Source organism: Prionailurus viverrinus, chromosome B2, assembly GCF_022837055.1.
Source record: "Prionailurus viverrinus isolate Anna chromosome B2, UM_Priviv_1.0, whole genome shotgun sequence".
NCBI lineage: Eukaryota > Metazoa > Chordata > Mammalia > Carnivora > Felidae > Prionailurus > Prionailurus viverrinus.
In genome coordinates this window covers 91,153,512-91,173,845 of record NC_062565.1, presented here as the reverse complement: position 1 = coordinate 91,173,845, position 20,334 = coordinate 91,153,512, and the positions used below count along the sequence as shown (strand labels likewise).

The 20,334-nt window shown below is 34.0% G+C and overlaps 1 protein-coding gene and 1 long non-coding RNA gene across 2 annotated transcripts in view; one reads left to right on the top strand and one right to left on the bottom strand.

The window, feature by feature from the left end:
* The window catches only part of LOC125165491 (uncharacterized), a 32,725-nt gene extending 27,801 nt beyond the window's left edge, over positions 1-4,924 (bottom strand). The window contains exons 1-2 of the long non-coding RNA XR_007152119.1: positions 4,783-4,924; positions 978-1,023 (exon numbers count right to left, since the gene is read on the bottom strand). This is a non-coding gene — a long non-coding RNA (uncharacterized LOC125165491). The remainder of the gene's footprint in view (positions 1-977; positions 1,024-4,782) is intronic.
* Positions 1-20,334, top strand: part of ASCC3 (activating signal cointegrator 1 complex subunit 3) — a 361,738-nt gene that overhangs the window by 29,995 nt on the left and 311,409 nt on the right. The window contains exon 4 of the mRNA XM_047858492.1: positions 8,079-8,638. Coding sequence (XP_047714448.1) covers positions 8,079-8,638 — 560 coding nt within the window. The remainder of the gene's footprint in view (positions 1-8,078; positions 8,639-20,334) is intronic.

Sequence of the window (20,334 nt, the reverse complement as noted above, 5' to 3'; positions counted from 1 at the left end):
AGTAAAAAGGCAAGTCACAGAGTAGGAGAATATAGCTTCAATATATATGACCCCAAAGAGAGTTTGTATCTACATTAATTATGAACTTATACAAATTAATAAGAAAAGGTAATCCTATATAAAAAGGAGCAAGAGCCTTGAACAAGCACTTTGCAGATGTAGAAGATAATTGAATGGCTAGTAAACATAAAAAGGTGTCCAACCTTATTGGTAATCAGAGAGATGCCACTAACATGTGCACTGATAAGAATGGTTAAAATTTAAAAGAACAACATACATACCAATTGTTGGTCAGGTTCAAGAATGTGAAATAAGAATTTGCATGCATTGCTGGGTAGAGTTTAAATTGGTATGGCTGCTTTGAATAACAATATCTGCTGTTGTTGGACAAGTGAAATTTTAAGTTTTGCTATATATATCATCCAGTAATATACATATATCCAGTATATCCAGTAACAGTTCCTGCACATATATACAAAAGACCAGTGCATTTATGGCAACATTATTTATAATAGCTTTAAAGTGGAAACAACCCAGTTCACTGTTAAATAGTGGGACATAGATAAATTATGATATGTAGACTACCTTATACCAATAAGGAACTAGAAATGTACATGTAACATTGTAAATGAATCTTACAGTGTTGAGTGGAAGCAGCCAAACACAAAAGGACAGGATGATAATTGTGTTTATATGAAGTTGAGAAAACTAGGCCCGATTAATCTCTGTTTCAGAAGTCAGGATAGTGGCTACTTTTGAGGAAGCAGGTAATGACTGGGGGGTGGACTTCGAAGTTTCTGGGGAGCTGATTATCTCTTTCTGGAAGTAGTTTTCCAAATTACATAGGTGCATTCATTTTGTGATAATTCTTTGAGCTGCATGTGTACTGTATATGTTCTTGTTTTATTCAATAAAAATATGGCTTTTATCATTTTTTTTGAAATATTTCAGACTGATAAAAATAAAAACATAAATACCTGTGTATTCACGATTTAGCTTAACACTTGGCTGTCTTCAGTTTTTCTGTTTTAAGAAATAAAAAGGATGTGGTCAGAACTCATTGTGAATACTGCTCAGCCTTTGGTAACCAGTATCACAAATATAATAAATAAATTTGTATTTATTAATCTCATGCCTATTTTTATTACATATTTATACATTCATAAATATGTATTAGGAATATATTCAGCTCAGATATCAAAGCCTACTGTGGTAACAGACCAAGTGGGTTTATGTTTTATCTCACAAACTCCCTCTGTAGGATTCAGTAACTTGGTAATAGTAGAGCCCAAGACTGCTAATAGCTTGCCTTTTCTTCATGTTTGTTGCCTTTTGTTCACCACATGCTCCACATCTAGCCATCACATCTGTGCACTAGACATCTTTAATTTTTTGAGAGTAGAGTAGTATGTTGTTAGATTTTCTGATAATTGATCAACCTTTGCATTTCTGAATACTACTTGCCTGTAGTTCTTTTTTTTTTTTTTTTTTTTTTTTAGATATGTGGATAGATCCAGTCAGTTAAAATGTTGTTTAGAATATTTACAACTATTTTGATTCAGTATGTTTTGTTTTGTTTTCATAATATTATTTTCCTATAGTTTAGGATGGTTTGAAGTTATGAGTTAATAGATGTACAAATTCGGTTCTTTCCTTTGTTGGTGAGTGGCTAATTAATATCACTAATCCTATTTCCTCGTCTGTAACAGTGATGGTAATTCTTATTTTTGTGTAGTTGTGATGTGAAGCAAGACTGCAAAGTGTCTAAAGTAAAGCTTGGTAAACATCTGTCAGTGAATAATTTTATTATAACCTACATGTACCAGTAGCTATTGGTAAACAAATAGTTGTTCTTTGTAGTTAAATGTTATGACAGATGTATGTGCCCAGTGATGTGGTGTTACAGAAAGTGCAGGAACAGTGCTTGGGTAAGTCAGGAAGGGATTCATGGAGAATCCCTTAGTTGGGGCAGATTTAGATTTTGTTGTAGATGTTCAGGTCAGAGTTGTTATATCTATGTCTGTTTCGCCACAGAAATTACAAAATGGAAGAGCTGAATAACTTAATGACATCATAGATGACTTTGCAAATGTATCAACTGTATAAACAGGAAGCTCAGATTACTTGAGAATATGGCAGAACAACTATAAATTGAATGGACATTGTAGCAATGGCAAGAGTTGGAAATAGGATCAAATTTTTACAGTTTATCAAGTTTATCAGTATATTATTCTTTATTTACAAATTACTTGTAAGTAATTTACACTGCATTCCTTAGTAGAGGCATTTTTAAGGTATAGTTGATTATAGTATTGTCAAATATATTACTAAGCATCTGATAAATGGATACAGAACTGAAGAAAAACTTTACAGCACCTGTTTTTTGTTTTGTTTTTTAATTTTTTCTCTTGGATGTTAAAGTTTAAAATGCCAGTTAGATCTCAGGGAGGTATGTGATTTGCTCAAAGGTACAGTTTATTTCCTTAGTGATGCTCAAAATAATGGTTTCACTATTATAAATGAAATTGACAATTTTATATGAACTTGAGATTTTGATGTTACATGGTTGCTTGGGAAGTCAAGTTGTAATTTGATGCAGGATTTTATAGTACTAGAAATGATAATGTAGTGGCTGGATGCTGACTTGAAGTCTACACTGTAAGATAAGTATTCACATTTTGTAATTAATAACACAAAATTAAATGGCTGACTTTAAAACATGGGGAAGTGCATTGGACTATTTTTAGTCTCTTGTACTCTTCTTTTTCTCTACCAAGTATGTTTCTCTGTTTTCCTTTATTTGCTCACCCTGAAGGCAATGATTTCTATATAAGTGCAGACTAATCTTAACATTTAAGCAAGTCCTTCAAGTTATTGAACATTTCTTGAATACTGTGCCTACTTAATGTGAGGTTTTGTTGTAGGTGCTTTGATGTAGTTACACTCTTAAATGAAATCCATTATATTAAATTGTATTACTTAGGCAATTTTAAATTTGTCTCACATAAATTGTTCCATTTATTCCCCCAAAAGCATATGGTAAATGGTTATCTGTATTTATTATAAATTTGTTTGATAATTTGGTAATTTGAAAGATGGTATAATGCAAAAACAAATGATCCTGCTCTTAATAGTCTTAGTATGTTATTTAATCTCATGTATCTGAGTTTCTCTGTAAAATGAGGAAAATACTTGCAAGATTCATTTTAGGCAATTTTAGATACTGTGCTTGTTAAAAAGCACACCAACAGAGACTGGAAGGGAATATGTAAAGGGAGAGATGTGATTGGGGAATGTAATAGTATATGATTAAGTTGAATCCTTATTTTTGTACCTTTCTATATGTGATGCTATCCTAGGAAAGTTTATAGCACAAATATTTTACGTATTTGTAAAAAATTACCATAATTACCAGTTAAAAAATCAGTTAGCTAATCTCCATGCAAATATAACATGTTTATAGTAGCTGGGCTATGTTGCTGATAATAACAAATGGAATGAACTTAAGGTAACACTGATGCTGGGTTATAATATTATGGTATTTACAATTGCAGATCAAGTGTTCAGTAAAATGAACACTTAAAGTTTTGTATAACATGAAAAAGTAAATTTGACTTTTTTGGACATTTCAATATTAAAATATAAACATATATTTATAAAATATTTTCTGCTAAACATTGAAGATTTAACTGATCAAAGAACTCATTTGTTAACTTGTAAATGGAAATGCAAGCAGTTGATGGATATTTTTATTCAATTTTCAATTTAAAAATTTCTTATTCTGTTTTAGGAATTCTCCAGCTACTGTGGTGTAGGTTATTTGTTAAAAGTTATAATTTACAACCCTGTAATTCTCAGTATTAAAAGTATTTAGTATTAGAAGTAAATTTTGTATTGAGAATGACTTATGATTATAGTCATCACTCAACTCTGATTTTAAAAATTTGTTTTGTTAATCAGTTACCAGTTATATCTTTACAGTTTATTGTACATTTCACATCTTATTTTCTCTCAATGTAACTGAAGTAGGAAGGGCAAGTATTTATTACTAATATAGAGTATTCTAATAACCCTCTAAGCATCATATCTCTTTAAATGTGTTGCAGTTGAAGTGCCAGGTGATAGAGCCAGTTTTCTGATTTACAGTCTATCTTGTTTAGTGTTTTATGATAGAACATTTGATACTCAAATGGTTGAGTATCTCGACTAGCTTTCTTAAAGGTCTGGAGATACTAAGTTTCATTCAAGCTTTTGAGAGTTGATTATTTAGTGTATATCTTATTCTTTACTGATATTTTATCTTGACACAACTAAACTTATTAACATCCGCCTAGAAAGATTAGGACAGGCAGTGGTGTAAAACAGAAAAGACTTGAAGATTTGGGAGCTAATGTTAACTGTTCAAGAGTTTTAGCCTACGAAATCATTTAAAAGTTTATCAGTTTTACATTGTACATAAAATATGAGTACTACACTGTACATAAAAATAAAGAGGTTATTTGTGAACAAATTTAATTTTCAGTACGGTGTAAGAAAAGGACTCCTTTTTACAAGTTTACACTCCAGAAGCGCACCACTCATGTTTTCTGAGGTCTCTCCATGTGGCGCAGTTATTTGTGCACTGGTTCAGCTAGTTGATGGAGAAGCGCTTAGGTTTCCTGTCCGTTTTCCCTTCTAACGCCATTTCTATTGAGGGGTGGTGGGGCCTGCCAGACCAGTGACAGGCCAGACATCCAGCTGCATTCACTTTCTTCAGATGTTTTCTCCATGCTTTTCAAATACCTTTCATGTAGTTTAGTCACCAAAAGATCTGAGTGCTGGCTTCATGGGTGGGCAAGTGTTAGTAAACTATCGTGGCTCCTTTGTTGCTGCCAGCGTGAGGCCACAGTTCTCTCCTCCAATCCTGAGCTACCTTCTCATCGGGGTGGTCGGCCAACGGCCAGCGTCCTATGATGACTACGTCATCACGTGCGGACTGTATGCGCTGGAAGTCGTGTCGCGTCTCTGGGCACGGAAAACACGCGTGCGCGGTTGCTGCAAGGCAGCGGGGCGAAAAGTTGGCCTTGTGTGTTTTAGTGCCCCAGAGAAGTCCATCGTTTTCAAAATGCAGTACTCTCTTCGTTGGAAAGCCAACAGTAGCCATAAATGGTTTTTGCTAATGTTTCTCCAAAACTAACTCCCAGACTCCTGAATATCGCGGTGCTGGTTCACTTTTTAGAAACCACTTGGTGGTGCGAACATGTGTCTTACTCAAAGATACACTGGAGTAGGTTGTACGGGAGAATGAATAGTTAGGCAAGGGTATTAACGTTTATGAAGCAACATTATCTAACATAGAGAGGGGCGCCTGGGTGGCTCAGTTGGGCGTCTGACTTCTGCTCAGGTTGTGATCTCCTGGTCCATGATCATGTTCGAGCCTGGTGTCAGGCTATGTGCTGACAGCTCAGAGCATGGAGCTTGCTTTGGATTCTGTGTCTCCCTCTCTCTCTGCACTTCCCCTGCTCGCACTCTCTCTCAAAAATAAATAAACATTAAAAAGATATTTTAAAGACTGTGTGTTTTGGGGAAATAGATATTACCAATGCTCATTTAAAAATTTGAAACCCTGAAAAAATGTTTTCGATCTTTATTTCTAAGAGCCTGTAGTTATTTTCTTTTTCTTCAAATGTGGACTCATAACTTATCTTTTCTCTGAAACCATGAAGATTATTTTCTGGTAAGATGTATGGATCCACTGCATTATATTTAACGAATGGAGTATATGCCTGTAGCATACTTTAACCAGAGATGTAATAATGGTATATAAATTAATTCCATTTTTGGTAAGAAAAAGACTATTCTCTCATTTATTTCCTAAAGTGATTTATCATTTATTTAGTAAAGGAGACTTAGGGATAAATCTACTTTCTGGGACTTTATAGGGAGTCATTGTGGTGTAGTAGAAGAACTTTGTTTAGGAGTTACAAGACTGCTCTGAATCTTGTTTAATAAGTAAATACCTGTTTGATCTCTCCCAAATTATTTATCTCTGTGTCTCCATTTTAGCATCTGTAAGATGAAGCTAATTTTGTTAGGAAATATTGAGATAATTTAATGGAAAAGTTCTTAGTAAGTTTAAGAAAAATCCCAAGGTGCAAAATATTTTTACAGAAGAATACATGTTTACATGTTAGATATAAAGTGAGTTTGAAAATGAGAGTTCATTTTTATTCAGACCTCAGTAGTCCCAGCCCTGTTGAATTATTTGTAGAATTATCACAATTCCTAAATGATTCAAAACCCAAGTTCTCGGGGCGCCTGGGTGGCTCAGTCGGTTGAGCGCCGACTTCAGCTCAGGTCACGATCTCGTGACTTCAGCTCAGGTCCGTGAGTTCGAGCCCCGCATCGGGCCCCTGTGCTGACAGCTCAGAGCCTGGAGCCTGTTTCAGATTCTGTGTCTCCCTCTCTCTGACCCTCCCCCGTTCATGCTCTGTCTCTCTCTGTCTCAAAAATAAATAAATGTTAAAAAAAATTTTTTTTAATTAAAAAAAAAAAAAAACAACCCAGGTTCTCTAAGCATCATGTATAGACTAAGTAAAATGTAGATAAATCTTATTCAATTAATTAATTTTAAGCATTATTTAATTTATAGAAGTTTTTAGTCATGTATTTTCCTAAATAATAAAAGATTAATTATATGTCCCATACTGTTTTGTAAATTCTTTATAATCATACAAGTAGACTTTATACTTGAAGAAATCAGAAATAATAGCCATTGTAAAATTACTTTCACTCCTAAATTATTGGTCTTCCACACACCTGTGTAAGCATCAGATAAATTACTGAGGCAGTGTGGTATAGTGTAAAAACTCTAGCCTGATATCACTGAGGCCTGGGTTTAGGTTAATTCAACAAATTTGTATCGAGACACCTGTTTTGGGGTATGAGCAGTGACAGAGTACATCACTGTATCAATATTCATGCTCACCTTGAAAGAGGCAGTTAAGCTGGATTCTGAAACATGGGTAAAATTCCAACAATTAGAGGCCTTGGGGAAGGTTACATAAAGGTATGGAGACAGGCATAGAATAGCTCAGGACCTTGTTTTTGGATGTTAAGAAATTCTGAAGTTGGAAATGAATAATGGCGAGTGAGGATGGGAAAAAAGGATGGAGTCAGCTCCTGGGGTGACTTGAAAACAAAGTGTAGAAGTTTGGATTGAATATCAAGCTGTACTAGACTGCTTAAGATTTGTGATCAATAATGATTGTAGCAATGTTTTCAGGAAGATACTAGTATTACATTACTAACTTTATTCCTTAAGCTCAGACACACTGACTTTGAGGTCTTCTGAAGATTAAAGTTATTTTTTTCTGCTCTCAGGCTATTCTTTGAATTCTATGACACAAATATGGGTTCTTTCCTTCTTTTATTTGGGAAAATCAGTGATGAGAAATTTATGCTTTAAAGAAATAGTGGCAGCTCCTTTACTTACTCTTACTTTGGTAAGGAATTTACTTCTGGCCTTTAAACAATGGATTTTTTAAAAATGTTTTGTAATATTGGCTAAGTTTATTTGAAAAGATTCTGTTATGTCCATCCTTGATATTATTAAATGTTTTTGAGTGAAAACTGTATAAATCTATTTCTTGCCATCTGAGATTCACAGTACAAATTGGAAAGGAAGTTATAGATCTCCTGACGTTTTGTTCTAGCTCCAAAAGTCTATAATTCAGATGTATTTTAAACCTTATTTGGGTTTATTTAACCCATGAAAACTGTTCAAAAAAATCACTTTTAAGTAAGTTTTTACGTAACACCTCAAGTTGTTTTCAGAAAGAGGTAAAGAGTTGTTACTAGCGGGTTTCTCCTTTTTAGATGGAGAATGATTACTGATAATGATTTATTGACCTAATATTTTTCTTTGGGAATTTGGGAATAGACTTACAGGGATTTTTCTGCTCCTAAATTGGTTATCTTTATCAGTATACTTTCACTGTTGGAAGTACCCGGAAGAATATTGGTAGTAGTTTTTTTGAAGACAGTAACTTGAACTGTGATTCATTTGAGCTAATACTGTTTGTTTCATTTTCGAATAGTTGGAATAGATAATGGTAAAGAAGCAATTGAAAGTGCGGCTGCATTTCTCTTCAAGACATTTCACTTGAAGGACTCTGTCGGTCACAAGGAGACAAAGGCTATCAAACAGATGTTTGGTCCTTTTCCATCATCATCTGCCACTGCAGCTTGTAATGCTACTAATCGAATTATTTCTCGTTTTCATCAAGACAATCTTACTGCTCTTATCCAGATGACAGAAGAAGAATATGGTGATAGAGTTTTATTTGGTAAAAATTTAGCATTTTCATTTGACATGCATGATTTGGACCACTTTGACGAACTGCCAATAAATGGTGAACCCCAGAAAACTATAAGCCTTGATTATAAGAAGTTTCTGAATGAACATTTTCAGGAGCAGTCTACACCAGAGCTCAAGCCCGTGGAAAAAACAAACGACTCCTTTTTGTGGTGTGAAGTTGAGAAGTACTTAAATGCAACTTTAAATGAAATGGCTGAAGCAACAAGAATAGAAGATCTTTGCTGTACCTTATATGATATGCTTGCTTCTGTTAAAAGTGGTGATGAACTTCAGAATGAGGTATAGTTGAAGTTATTGAAGTTTTATATTAATGTGAATTACTTTAGTAGCCTTTTAAAACATGGATAGTTAGCAAAGATGGTTTAATATTGTGCTGCTATAAATACGTAGCCAAATGGCTTATATAGTAGGCATGCGTGTCTTTCCACTTAGTAGTTATAGGAGGACTGTGAGTGTGATGAATAGCAGAAGACTCCGAGGACAAGGTGTTAAGATGTCCTCTTGTCCTGGTTATTGGGACAGTCCTGGTTAAATCTGTTGTCCCATTATAATAATCAGTAGGGCCCCTTCTTCAAAAAGTGTATAGGTTTAAATAATAAGTCGTATGGCTACTCTACTAAAAAAGGTTAATGTTTGTATATTGTTTTAGATTTCTAAGAGTTCTTTGTTGAAAATTTAATTTCAAAATATTAGACATTTAATATATTGAATGACTTACTGATTTAGAAAAATATTTTTCACTAGTTTTTATGTTTGAAAGAATAAGCTTTGAAAAACAGACTGATCCAGAAATAATTGGTCTGTTTTGTATTATGGAGTAAAGAACTGTCTTAATAAGTTTTTTATATCACACAAAGGAAAGTGTTATTTTAATTACTTTCTATGCCATAATTTAGTTATATTACTCAAAATGATGAATTACAGCTACATAAAAGTTTATCTTAAGGTGTTGAGTTTTGCTGTCAATATTGGCATTATATTCCTTTCCTGTTATAAATTTAAAATGTCAATACAATTTTAATACTGGATAAATTGGGTGAGTAACATTTTTAATGAATTAAGAGAAGTGGCATATTGTTGTACAAAGGACACAGGCTTTGAAATCAGATAGTCCTTCCTTTCCCCCTTAAAATTGGTAGTAAGACTTTAGGTAATTGAATTTTCAGAGGCGGTTTTATTGTTGGGCTGTCTCCCAGGGCTATGAATGCAAAGATAATAGAATTGTTATAAACCTTAAATTAAGTATATGTGAAATGATGGGTAGCATTTAGTAAATACTTATTACATGGTAGCTGCGATTATTGTTATTTAAAAAATTTTTTTTAACATTTATTATTGAGAGACAGAGAGAGACAGACCATTAGCAGGGGAGGGGCAGAGAGAGAGGGAGACACAGAATCTGAAGCAGGCTCCAGGCTCTGAGCTGTCAGCACAGAGCCCAACGTGGGGCTCGAGATCATGGCCTGAGCCAAACTTGGACGCTTAATGGACTGAGCCACCCAGGTGCCCCTGTTATTATTATCTTAAATCACATGGAGTATCAGTCAGGAATACAGAAAAAAATACTAGTTATTTTTTCTTTTACAGAGAAAATTACTTAGCTAAACAGATATTGGAGAACTGAATCCATGGTAATGATATTATGACTTTAGGTTGGAAATAAGTTATTCTTATTGTATTGTTTTGTTATTGTATTGTTAGTTCTGTGATCAGTCTCATTTATCTTGACTTTTTTACAATTTAATATATATTGGGGTGGTCTACCTTCATAAATGGATTTTTTTTAACATTCTGAAAATAATAGTATTATTTTAAAAATTGTGATTTATAAAGAAAATTCTATTGATACTTGCTTATCATAATTGAATACATAGAAGTTTTCTTATTATGATTATAGTAAACCAAAGATTATAAATGTATAACTAATTTTATTTTTGAGTTAGCCAAAAAAAAAAAAAAAACTATTCTTTTTACTTCTGAATATCTACAGTGAAGTTTGTTATTTCTTATTTCCTTGCCACAGTTTTTAAGTAGTAATTGAATCTGATGTTGGAGGGAGAATGTTTTTTAGTTCTTTTAAGATTTTTTTTTCATAGTCTACCTCATTACAAGGTCATACTGAATTCATGCATCTATCCATTCATATACTTGTATGCTTACCATATATGAAGTACAGTGCTAGTTATTGGACATAAAACGATGAATTAAGATAGCCACCTTTTCTCAGGATATTAATTGTTCAGTTGGAGGAGACATATTATTAAGTAAGTGTACTCAAATACCACAGGTATTGTGATACTACAGCTGACCCTTGAGCAACACAAGGTATTAGGGGCACTGACCCGCTGCACAAAGGTCCACTGTAACTTTTGATTTGCCCTCCCCCCAGCAAACTTAACTACTAATAGCCTACTGTTGACTGGAAGCATTACTGATAACACAAAAAGTCAATTAATAACATATTCTGTATATGTATTATATACTATATTCTTGTGATGAAGTAAGCTAGAGAAAAGAGAATGTTATTAAGAAAATCATAAGGAAGAGAAAATACATTTACAGTAATGTATTCGTTGAGAAAAAAGCCCATGTATAAGTGAACCCACACAATTCAAACCCGTGTTGTTAACAGGCCAACTGTATATAGAGAGAAAATGGGGGGATAAAAGAACCAGTCATAGATTGTGTGGAGAGCTTAGTATGGTAGGCAAAGTATTCATAGAGGAGGTTAATCTTGAGCCAAGTCTTTTTTTTTTCAATTATTTTTATTTTTTAATATAATTTATTGTCAATTTGGCTAACTGTGTGTAAAGTGTGCTCTTGGTTTTCAGGGTAGATTCCTGTGGTTTATTGCTTACATACAACACCCGGTGTTCATCTCAACAAGTGCCCTTCTCAATGCCCATCACCCATTTTCCCCTCTCCTCCACCCCCCCCCCATCAACCCTCAATTTGTTCTCTGTATTTAAGAGTCTCTTATGGTTTGTCTCCCTCCCTCTGTTTGCAACTATTTTTCCCCCTTCCCTTCCCCATGGTTTTCTGTCAAGTTTCTCAAGATCCACATGAATGAAAACATTTGATATCTGCCTTTCTCTGACTGACTTACTTCACTCAGCATAATACCTTCCAGTTCCATCCATGTTGCTGCAAATGGCATGATTTCATTCTTTCTCATTGCCCAGTAGTATTCCATTGTATATATAAACCATATCTTATTTATCCATTCATCAGTTGATGGATACTTAGGCTCTTTCCGTAATTTGGCTATTGTTGAAAGTGCTGCTATAAACATTGGGGTACATGTGCCCCTATGAATCAGCAATCCTGTATCCTTTGGATAAATTCCTAGTAGTGCTATTTCTGGGTCATAGGGTAGTTCTATTTTTAATTTTTTGAGGAACTTCCACACTGCTTTCCAGAGTTGCTACACCAGTTTGCATTCCCGCCAACAGTACAAGAGGGTTTCTACACATCCTTACCAGCGTCTGTTGTTTCCTGAGTTGTTAATTTTAGCAACTCTGACCGGTGTGAGGTGATATCTCAGTGTTGTTTTGATTTGTATTTCCCTGATAATGAGTGACGCTGAGCATCTTTTTATGTGTCTGTTGGCCATCTGGATGTCTTCTTTAGAAAAGTATCTATTCATGTCTTCTGCCCATTTCTTCACTGGATTATTTGTTTTTCAGATGTTGAGTTTGGTAAGTTCTTTATAGATTTTGGATACTAATCCTTTATCCAAATCTTGAGGCAAGTCTTAAAATACACTAGATTTAACTTCTTCAAGTGGACCAGAAAGGTAGGGAACATATTTGAAATGTGAGCAAGAACATGGTGTGTTTAAAGAGCTGTAATCTATGTAGTGAGGGTGGAGATGTAAGAGGAATGTGGTTGAGAGACAAGTGGGAGTGGGAGGGGGGCGGCAGATGAGTAAGGGTCAGATAAAGTAAGGCCTTGTACACCTTGTTAAGGTGTACGGTTAGCCACTCTACAAACCAATAGATACACCTTGTATGGTCTGGTTTATTGATTTCTCAGTGTTTAATGGACAGTTTGACATGTACCAGTGGCTTGAGTAGTGGAGTTTTAAATGATTCATCTGGTGTTTTGGTTTTTTTAACTGTGAATGAAAATAAACAATTATTATGATAAGGTTTATTTTATAGGATAAGTTATTCATAGTTTATATATTAGATCCCTTTCTGGGCAATTGTACTTTGTTATAGCAAATTTTCCTTATAATTTTGAAGTGATGCTTCAATAGAAAAATACTGTTTCATTACAATCACTCTTGACCAGTGTTATTTTCACTTTAAGGCGTGCTATACATTATGTGTTGTCTATTGACTTTTAAATTTCTCTCCTTTAAACCTGGAAAGAATGTAATTAAAAGAGTAATCAGTTTATGTGATAGCATGGTTAATTTCCATTTCTTTTTGAAGTTTTAGTTGACTCTGTGGAATAGTAATATTTAAATAACCATGCTCTGTGCTGTTGCTCTAGAAATTTAGCAGAACCATGGGAAAATATTTTTACATGTAATGTAAAAGGGGTATGTAAAAAACTATGTCTGTGCTGAAGGCATTTTTCTTCCTTAACATAGGATTTCCCAGTTCTGAATTTAGTTTATTGACCTAACGACTGGTCAGTAAAGCAGTTTTTAAGAATTGGCTATTTAGGGGCGCCTGGGTGGCGCAGTCGGTTAAGTGTACAACTTCAGCCAGGTCACGATCTCGCGCTCCGTGAGTTTGAGCCCCGCGTCAGGCTCTGGGCTGATGGCTCAGAGCCTGGAGCCTGTTTCCGATTCTGTGTCTCCCTCTCTCTCTGCCCCTCCCCTGTTCATGCTCTGTCTCTCTCTGTCCCAAAAATAAATAAAAAAAAAATGTTGAAAAAAAAAGAATTGGCTATTTAAAGTGTATTTTCCCAAGACCTTTATGTTATTGTTGAACTAGTGTTGGAAGCATGGAAATAAAAAGTGGGTGCATATGATGACATTTACCACAAAGATTCAAGAGAGAGGTTCTAGTCTGAAACATGTGGAGAGAAATAATGCTAATGACAATAGTATTAACAATAATGGCAACATTTGAGTGCCTACTGTTTGACATAAGGCATTAAGTTAAATGCTTTATGTGCATCACTTCATGTAATCCTTAACAGCAGTGCTGGATTAAAAACTGTTAGAAACATGTCTAAAGCACTGAAAAGGTTACGCTTGGAGACACTTCACTTCCCTGCCCATAAGTGATTAAACAGAAAAAAAATCATACTAAAGTGAATATAGAAAGTCTAATAAAATTTCTTTTGTACTAATTTATAGTTAAGGTGATGGCTTTTTCAAACATCAAATTCTTTAAAAAAGTTTTTTTTCATTGTTATCTCTGCTTTGCTGGTACTGTGTGTGTGTGTGTGTGTGTGTGTGTGTGTATGTGTGTGTGTGTAAATTTCAGTTTGTTAACATACAGTCCAATATTGGTTTCAGGGTAGAATTCAGTGATTCATCACTTACATACAACAAGCAGTGGTCATCAACAAATGCCCTCCTTAATCCCCATCACCCATCTAGCCCATCTCCCACCCGTCTCCCTCCATCAACCCTCAGTTTGTTCTCTATCATTAAGAGTATCTTATGGTTCATTTCCCTCCCTCCTATTCCCCCCCCCACCCCATTCCCATATGTTCATCTCTTTTGTTTCTTAAGTTTCACATATGAGTAAAATTATATGGTATTTGTCTTTCTCTGATTGACTTATCTCGCTTAACATAATACAGTCCAGCTCCATCCATGTTGTTGCAAATGGCAAGATTTAATTCTTTTTTAATGGCTGAGTAATATTCCATTGTATATATATACCACAACTTCTTTATCCATTCATCATTTGATGGACATTTGGGCTCTTTCCATAGATGGCTATTGTTGATAATGCTTCTATAAACATTGGGGTGTTGGTACTTGAAGGAAATATTTTGTTGGCTTCATGTGTTATTGCTTATTAGGAGGATGTAGCTATTTTATGGAAATGTTAGGAAATTTCTCCAACGTTACAAAATAGTGAATCCAGGATTAAATTCAGACATTCTATCTCCACTGTAGTGTACTTTCTTCACCAAGAAATAAATCTGTACATTTTTCTGTATTTGGTGCTTTGAAACATAAAACATTTTAAAGATATTGAGGAATCTTTGGCATTTACTCTAATTCACAATTTCTTTAGAAACAGTGTTTTTCCCTTTTAGAGAGTTCCAAATATGGAATTGGCTGAAGGAAGAGAAAAGGATGAAACCTTATTAAAGATGAGTTTTAGTATTTCTGCAGATAATTAGTTACATTTGAAGTACTTATATGTATTTGTGACTGTTGTACTAATAAAATAGCTTACTTCTTAGATTTCCCAGTACCATCTTCTTTATATTCCATACCCGGCACCTCTACGGGCTTTTCTTCTTTTAACCTCTCACTCCTAGTAATCTCTCTATTAAGGCCACACTCATTATAATTAAGCCTTAGAATTTGATTGGGCTGGAGAGTCTTTAACCTTCTTTATGCTCTTGAGATATACTTATTTTATATATTTATTTATTTAGAAAATATTCACTTTTCAAATGTTTATATATTTATTTTGAGAGACACAGAGAGAGAGCCCACACATGTGTACATGCCTGAACGGAGGAGGTGCAGAGGAAGAAGGAGAGAGAGACTCCCAAACAGGCTCCACTCCATCAATGCAGAGCCTGATAACGGGCTTGATCTCAAAAACTGTGAGATCATGACCTGTGCTGAAGTCAGGAGCCAGATGCTTAACTGACTAAGCCACCCAGGTGTCCCTTTAAAATATTTATTTTAGCCATCAGCATTTTAGCATTTTAGCCATCAGAAGTAAATAAGACTTGAATGTTCCATGTTATTTTCTTCATGAGGACTCATCCTGATTGGTACAGATAACTTTCTGTTGTTGATGTTCCATAATCAGAATTGCAGCAAAAGGTTTAGTCCTAGTGGGATCATATAATGAACTTTCAACAGAGACTTTACCTTTAAAAAGTAGTAACAGCAAGTCTACTATGTTTTCAGTGCCAATTATGTGTGGACCTGGACCAGGCTGTCTCTTTTGACATAACCAGTTTCTTCATAGTCCTGCATGGTAGCGGTAGAATCCTCTGTGTAAAGGTGGAAAACAAAACAAAGCAAAACTGAGGCCCATGTGTTTCCTAAAGTCATAAAGCAAGATATTGGTAGAAATTTGGGGACTTTTTCTGAGCCTAGGCCTGCTGTTCCATCTAGTATGCCATCAGATTCTTTGAAGAAAAGGCCACTGACTGATCAGACTCTTTGAACAAATTTCTTTTCTTACAAAGCCGGGTCAAATTCTGTCCCTGTTTGCTTACTTGTGGTTGACCATAGGCAGATTCCTAAGCCTTTATGAATGTCAGCTATTTATAAAATATTTTCTTAGAAATTTTGCTTTGGGGAATTGTGAGATAATATATATGAAGTACTTAGCGTAATGTTTCACAGATTATAGGCTCTAAAATGTTAGTTTCTTGTCTTTCATATTAATGAGCATCATAAATTTATGCATATCAAAGTTTTATTAGAGTGTATACACTATAGATCAGCATATAAAATTTTATCTATACCTTATAGAGATGTTTCAAGTAATAAAATAGCTTAAAGGCTAGGTCTTAATTCAGATAATTATTTTTACAACTTTTTTTTCTATTTTGCTTTTGTAAGTCTCACTAATCCTAAAGAAAATCTTGTTAATTAATTTTTTGTAGTGAGTTCTGATTATCAGTCTTGGATAAAATAGAAAAGATGTTAATAGAAAAACACTTGAGAATATTGGACACCTATTAAAGATGTATTGGAGTATACGTATCTTTTGGTACTCTTTCAATATTAAATGCTATTTGCAGAGTTATCAATGCTGATGTAAATATTGATAGAGTTATTGTGTAATCAGTTCTTAGGAAAAGTGAATTTTGAGTTGTATTGATATGATCATAGTTTGCTTTTGTGCATATGGGGCTTAGTCTTTATAGCATTTGTGATTTGACATTTGCTGTTAGCATTATCTCTTGACTCTTTGCAGATGGTGTTACTTGACCCATGCAAGTTCATTTCTGAATTTAACCCTGTTCCAGACATGTGCCTGATCCCAAGGAATAGGAGTTATTTGGTTAGATTGTCTTCTGAGGGAAGACTATATATATATTTTAATATGTATTTGCAGTATAAATGATTCCAACATTCTTTGAAATTTTGGTGTAGAATAATTAGCATGGATTAATACAGTGGTTCTTGGGAACATTTTGTTCTCAAAACTCCTTTACACTCTTAAAAATTACTGAGGACCTCTTAGAACTTTTCTTTATGTTGTTTATCAATATGTTCTATTGATGTATTAGAATGTATTATTAATACATTAAATGACTTAAGTATTATAAATTAATACTAAATCTATTAATATAAGAAAAATCTCATATTAATAATACTTAATCTGTTGTATTAATATAAGTAACATGTTTATGAAAAAAACTTTTCTAAAATAAAAACATACATAGTTTGAAGAATGGCACTGTGTTACATTTTTCCAAATTATTTCAATGTCTAGCTTAATAGAGGACAACTAGATTCCCATATGTGCTTCTGTATTCAGTCTGTTCTGATGTACATTATGTAGCCTCTGCAAAACTCAACTCACTTTATTATACTTATGGGAGGATGAGAATGAAGGAGGCAAAATAATATTTTAATAAACTATTATACTAATATTAAATTTATTACATTAAATAATAATGTTATTTATTTTTAATAATAATTTTGACTCCATGGACCTCTTAAAAGGATCTTAGAGATTTCAGACCACACTTTGAGAACCACTAATTTAATGTATATACTACAATTTAACAAGGAGGATATACTGATGGTTTTGGTACCTAGAATACAGGATTTAAAATTTTATTGTGCTGAATGATACCATTAATGCTTTATGAAAAGATTTTTCATCTATTTGATGTTGTACATTCTTCTTGGTACCTTTAGCACTGCTGAACAGTAAGAAGGACACTGATATCAACCAGGTTGGAAATAAAATAGTGTCTTTTTAGTTATGAGGACCAACTATGTGTTACTTTTTCTATAGTCTTTCCACCAGTGAACAGAAGAGCCCTTCCTCCAACCAACTTTGAACAGAGAGCTGTCACTGGGTGAAATTATTATTTTAAGACATAGAGAATCTTTAGAGTCATAGAATTTTTCCACCCCATGTAGTATTTGTGGATCTAGTGTTCCATCAAAATGATGGTGCCAGTATGATGAGGTCTACTTATTCTAATGAAGATTTTATATTTTTCAAAAGGCATCCTGTCCTTTTCTTGAATAATTCTTTCGTAATCTACTTGTTTTGTTGAACTCATTCCATTTCTGTTGTATCTGCCATTTCGTCCTGAATTTGTACAGTGAGGCAACAAAATTGTAGGTGTCTACTCTTTTATATGACTGTTTTAGACATATGACAGCAGTTACATTTTCTCTTCCTTACTTTTTTTTTCTTTTAAATATAAAACTCTTTCAGTTTTCCTCTATGTTGACATTAATCCATTATCAACTTTGCATACAGTTGTTTAGTGCTCCATAGATATACCAGTATTGACTTGTAGAATGCTTTCATCATCTTGTCTTAAAGGATATTACTTTCAGCTACTTTGCCAGTCTATAAACGGTTAACCTAATAATCTCATAGGAAAATGAATTAAGACTATTTTGTCATGACTTTGTTTAGTGAATCCTGTTCTTTTTTGTTGTTACATTACCATGTGTGAATTTTAAGCTTACAGTTAAGTAGTTTTCACAGTCCATCATTTTTATCTTTTTTGTTTTCTTTTTTAAAATAAGGGAATTTTGCCTTTCTCTGGCACTTCTGTTTTTCTTCATTATTTCTCAGAGATAGTAGTGATTATACTTAAAATTCTTGCCTGTTTAATAGAAAATGGTATCTCAGTATTTAACTACATTTTGTATTACAACTGAGGTTACATTTTTTTTCATATACTTGGAGGCCTCTTACTCTTGTGAGAATTGCCAAGTTTTAATTTGATGAAGCTATTTTTTTTATTTATAAGAAAATTTATAATGAGATTAAAAACATTTTTACAGATGTTTTAAGTGTTCAGGTAGGCAAATCTATTCATCTTTTTACATAGGAATCTTCCTTTGGTGTTAGATTGCTTAGAAAGGCAATCCCTAAGACATGATTGAACCTCCCATGTTTTTGAACTTTTTTTTTTCATTTTTAGCCTCACTGGTTTTTATAGAATGTTATTTGGATAAGATGTCTCTTTTCTCTGTATTTGATTTATGGACACATATCTAAATATGTCCATATTGCATACTCTAAAATGATATAGCCATTTTCTCCCAAGGGTTCTTGTCACTTCCACATTGTTTACTACTTTAGGTTTTTCCTTCCTATGTTCACTTGATAAATGGTGAAATTTTCAGGAGGAAAAATCAAGAATCATTTGTTCTACTTTGAGCTGAATGTAAAATGGAGGAAAGCTCAAGATAAGTGAAGTATTTCACCTATTCTGTCTGTTGAGTTACATAATCTATACTGGGAAGGCACTAGCTATATTTTATATTATCTTGGTTGTGTGTTTCTATTGTTCCTCTCTGTATGGCTACAGTTGTTAGAATGATGTTAGATGTTAGAATGACTGTGACATGATAAAATCGGTAAATATAAATTTATATCCTTGTAACCAGGAATACTGTTAATTCTAGATAGGAAAATCCGGTTTAGCAGCTGCATTTGTTTAAAGAAAAAAAATTGTTTTTTCTTAACCAGTGGCTATTTCCTGCTTTATATATTACTCCAATAAGAAAACAGTGATGTCATACTTGATGATAAAATCATTTGTTTTAGTTAAAAACACAAAACAAAAACCTATTGTAGGTGAATGAATGTCCCCCTGTTGGGCAAAACTCTATCCCCACTTGTTAGCAACTTGTAGTTAAACTCACAGTGAAGACTTTTAAATACTCACTGTTTCTAAGCTGTGGCAGTAACAGATTTCAAACCATTTTGCTCTTCATTGGAATGGTTACTCAAAGTGAGACATTTTGCCAAGTTTCATACTTGCTTTCTTATTTTCTGTTTGGCACTGTTTGAGTATGCATTCATTCATTCATTGTCTAATGTGTGTCAAATACTCTTAGGTTTTAGGAGACAAAAAGAAATCTAACAAAGTTTAATCAACCCACTCTCATTACCTTGTATTTAAAAGGGAAATGGAGCTCCCAGGTGGCTGGGTCAGTTAAGCGTCCAACTTTGGGCTCAGGTCATGATCTCGTGGTTTGTGAGATGGAGCCCACATCTGGCTGTCTGCTGTCAGCACAGAAGCTGCTTTAGATACTCTGTCTCCCTAACTTTTGCCCCTCCCTGCTCGCTTGCACGCTCTCTCTCTTTCAAACATAAATAAACATTTAAAAAAAAAAAAAAAGGATGAGGTGCCTGGGTGGCTCAGTTGGTTAAGTGTCCAGGTTCAGGTCATGATCTCATGGTTCATGAATGAGGTGCCTGGGTGGCTCAGTTGGTTAAGTGTCCAGGTTCAGGTCATGATTTCATGGTTCATGAGTTTGAGCCCCGCACTGGACTCTGTGCTGACAGCTCAGACCCTGGATCTTGCTTTGGATTCTGTGTTCCCCCTCTATGCCCCTCCCCTGCCCACTCTCTTTCTCTCTCTCAAAAATAAGTAAACGTTAAAAAAGCAGAAATAGACAAGCAAATTATGTTTGGTAGAGTGAATAGTATTATGACTAATTTGGGAGAGCACATACATTTTATATACTGAGAGATATCTATAATATATTGATATGGGAAATAAGTAAGATAATATATTTATTAGTAAAATAAAGGATAAATTTCTGTTCTAATAATATTTGAGATTAATAAAAACATTTTAGATATTTCAGT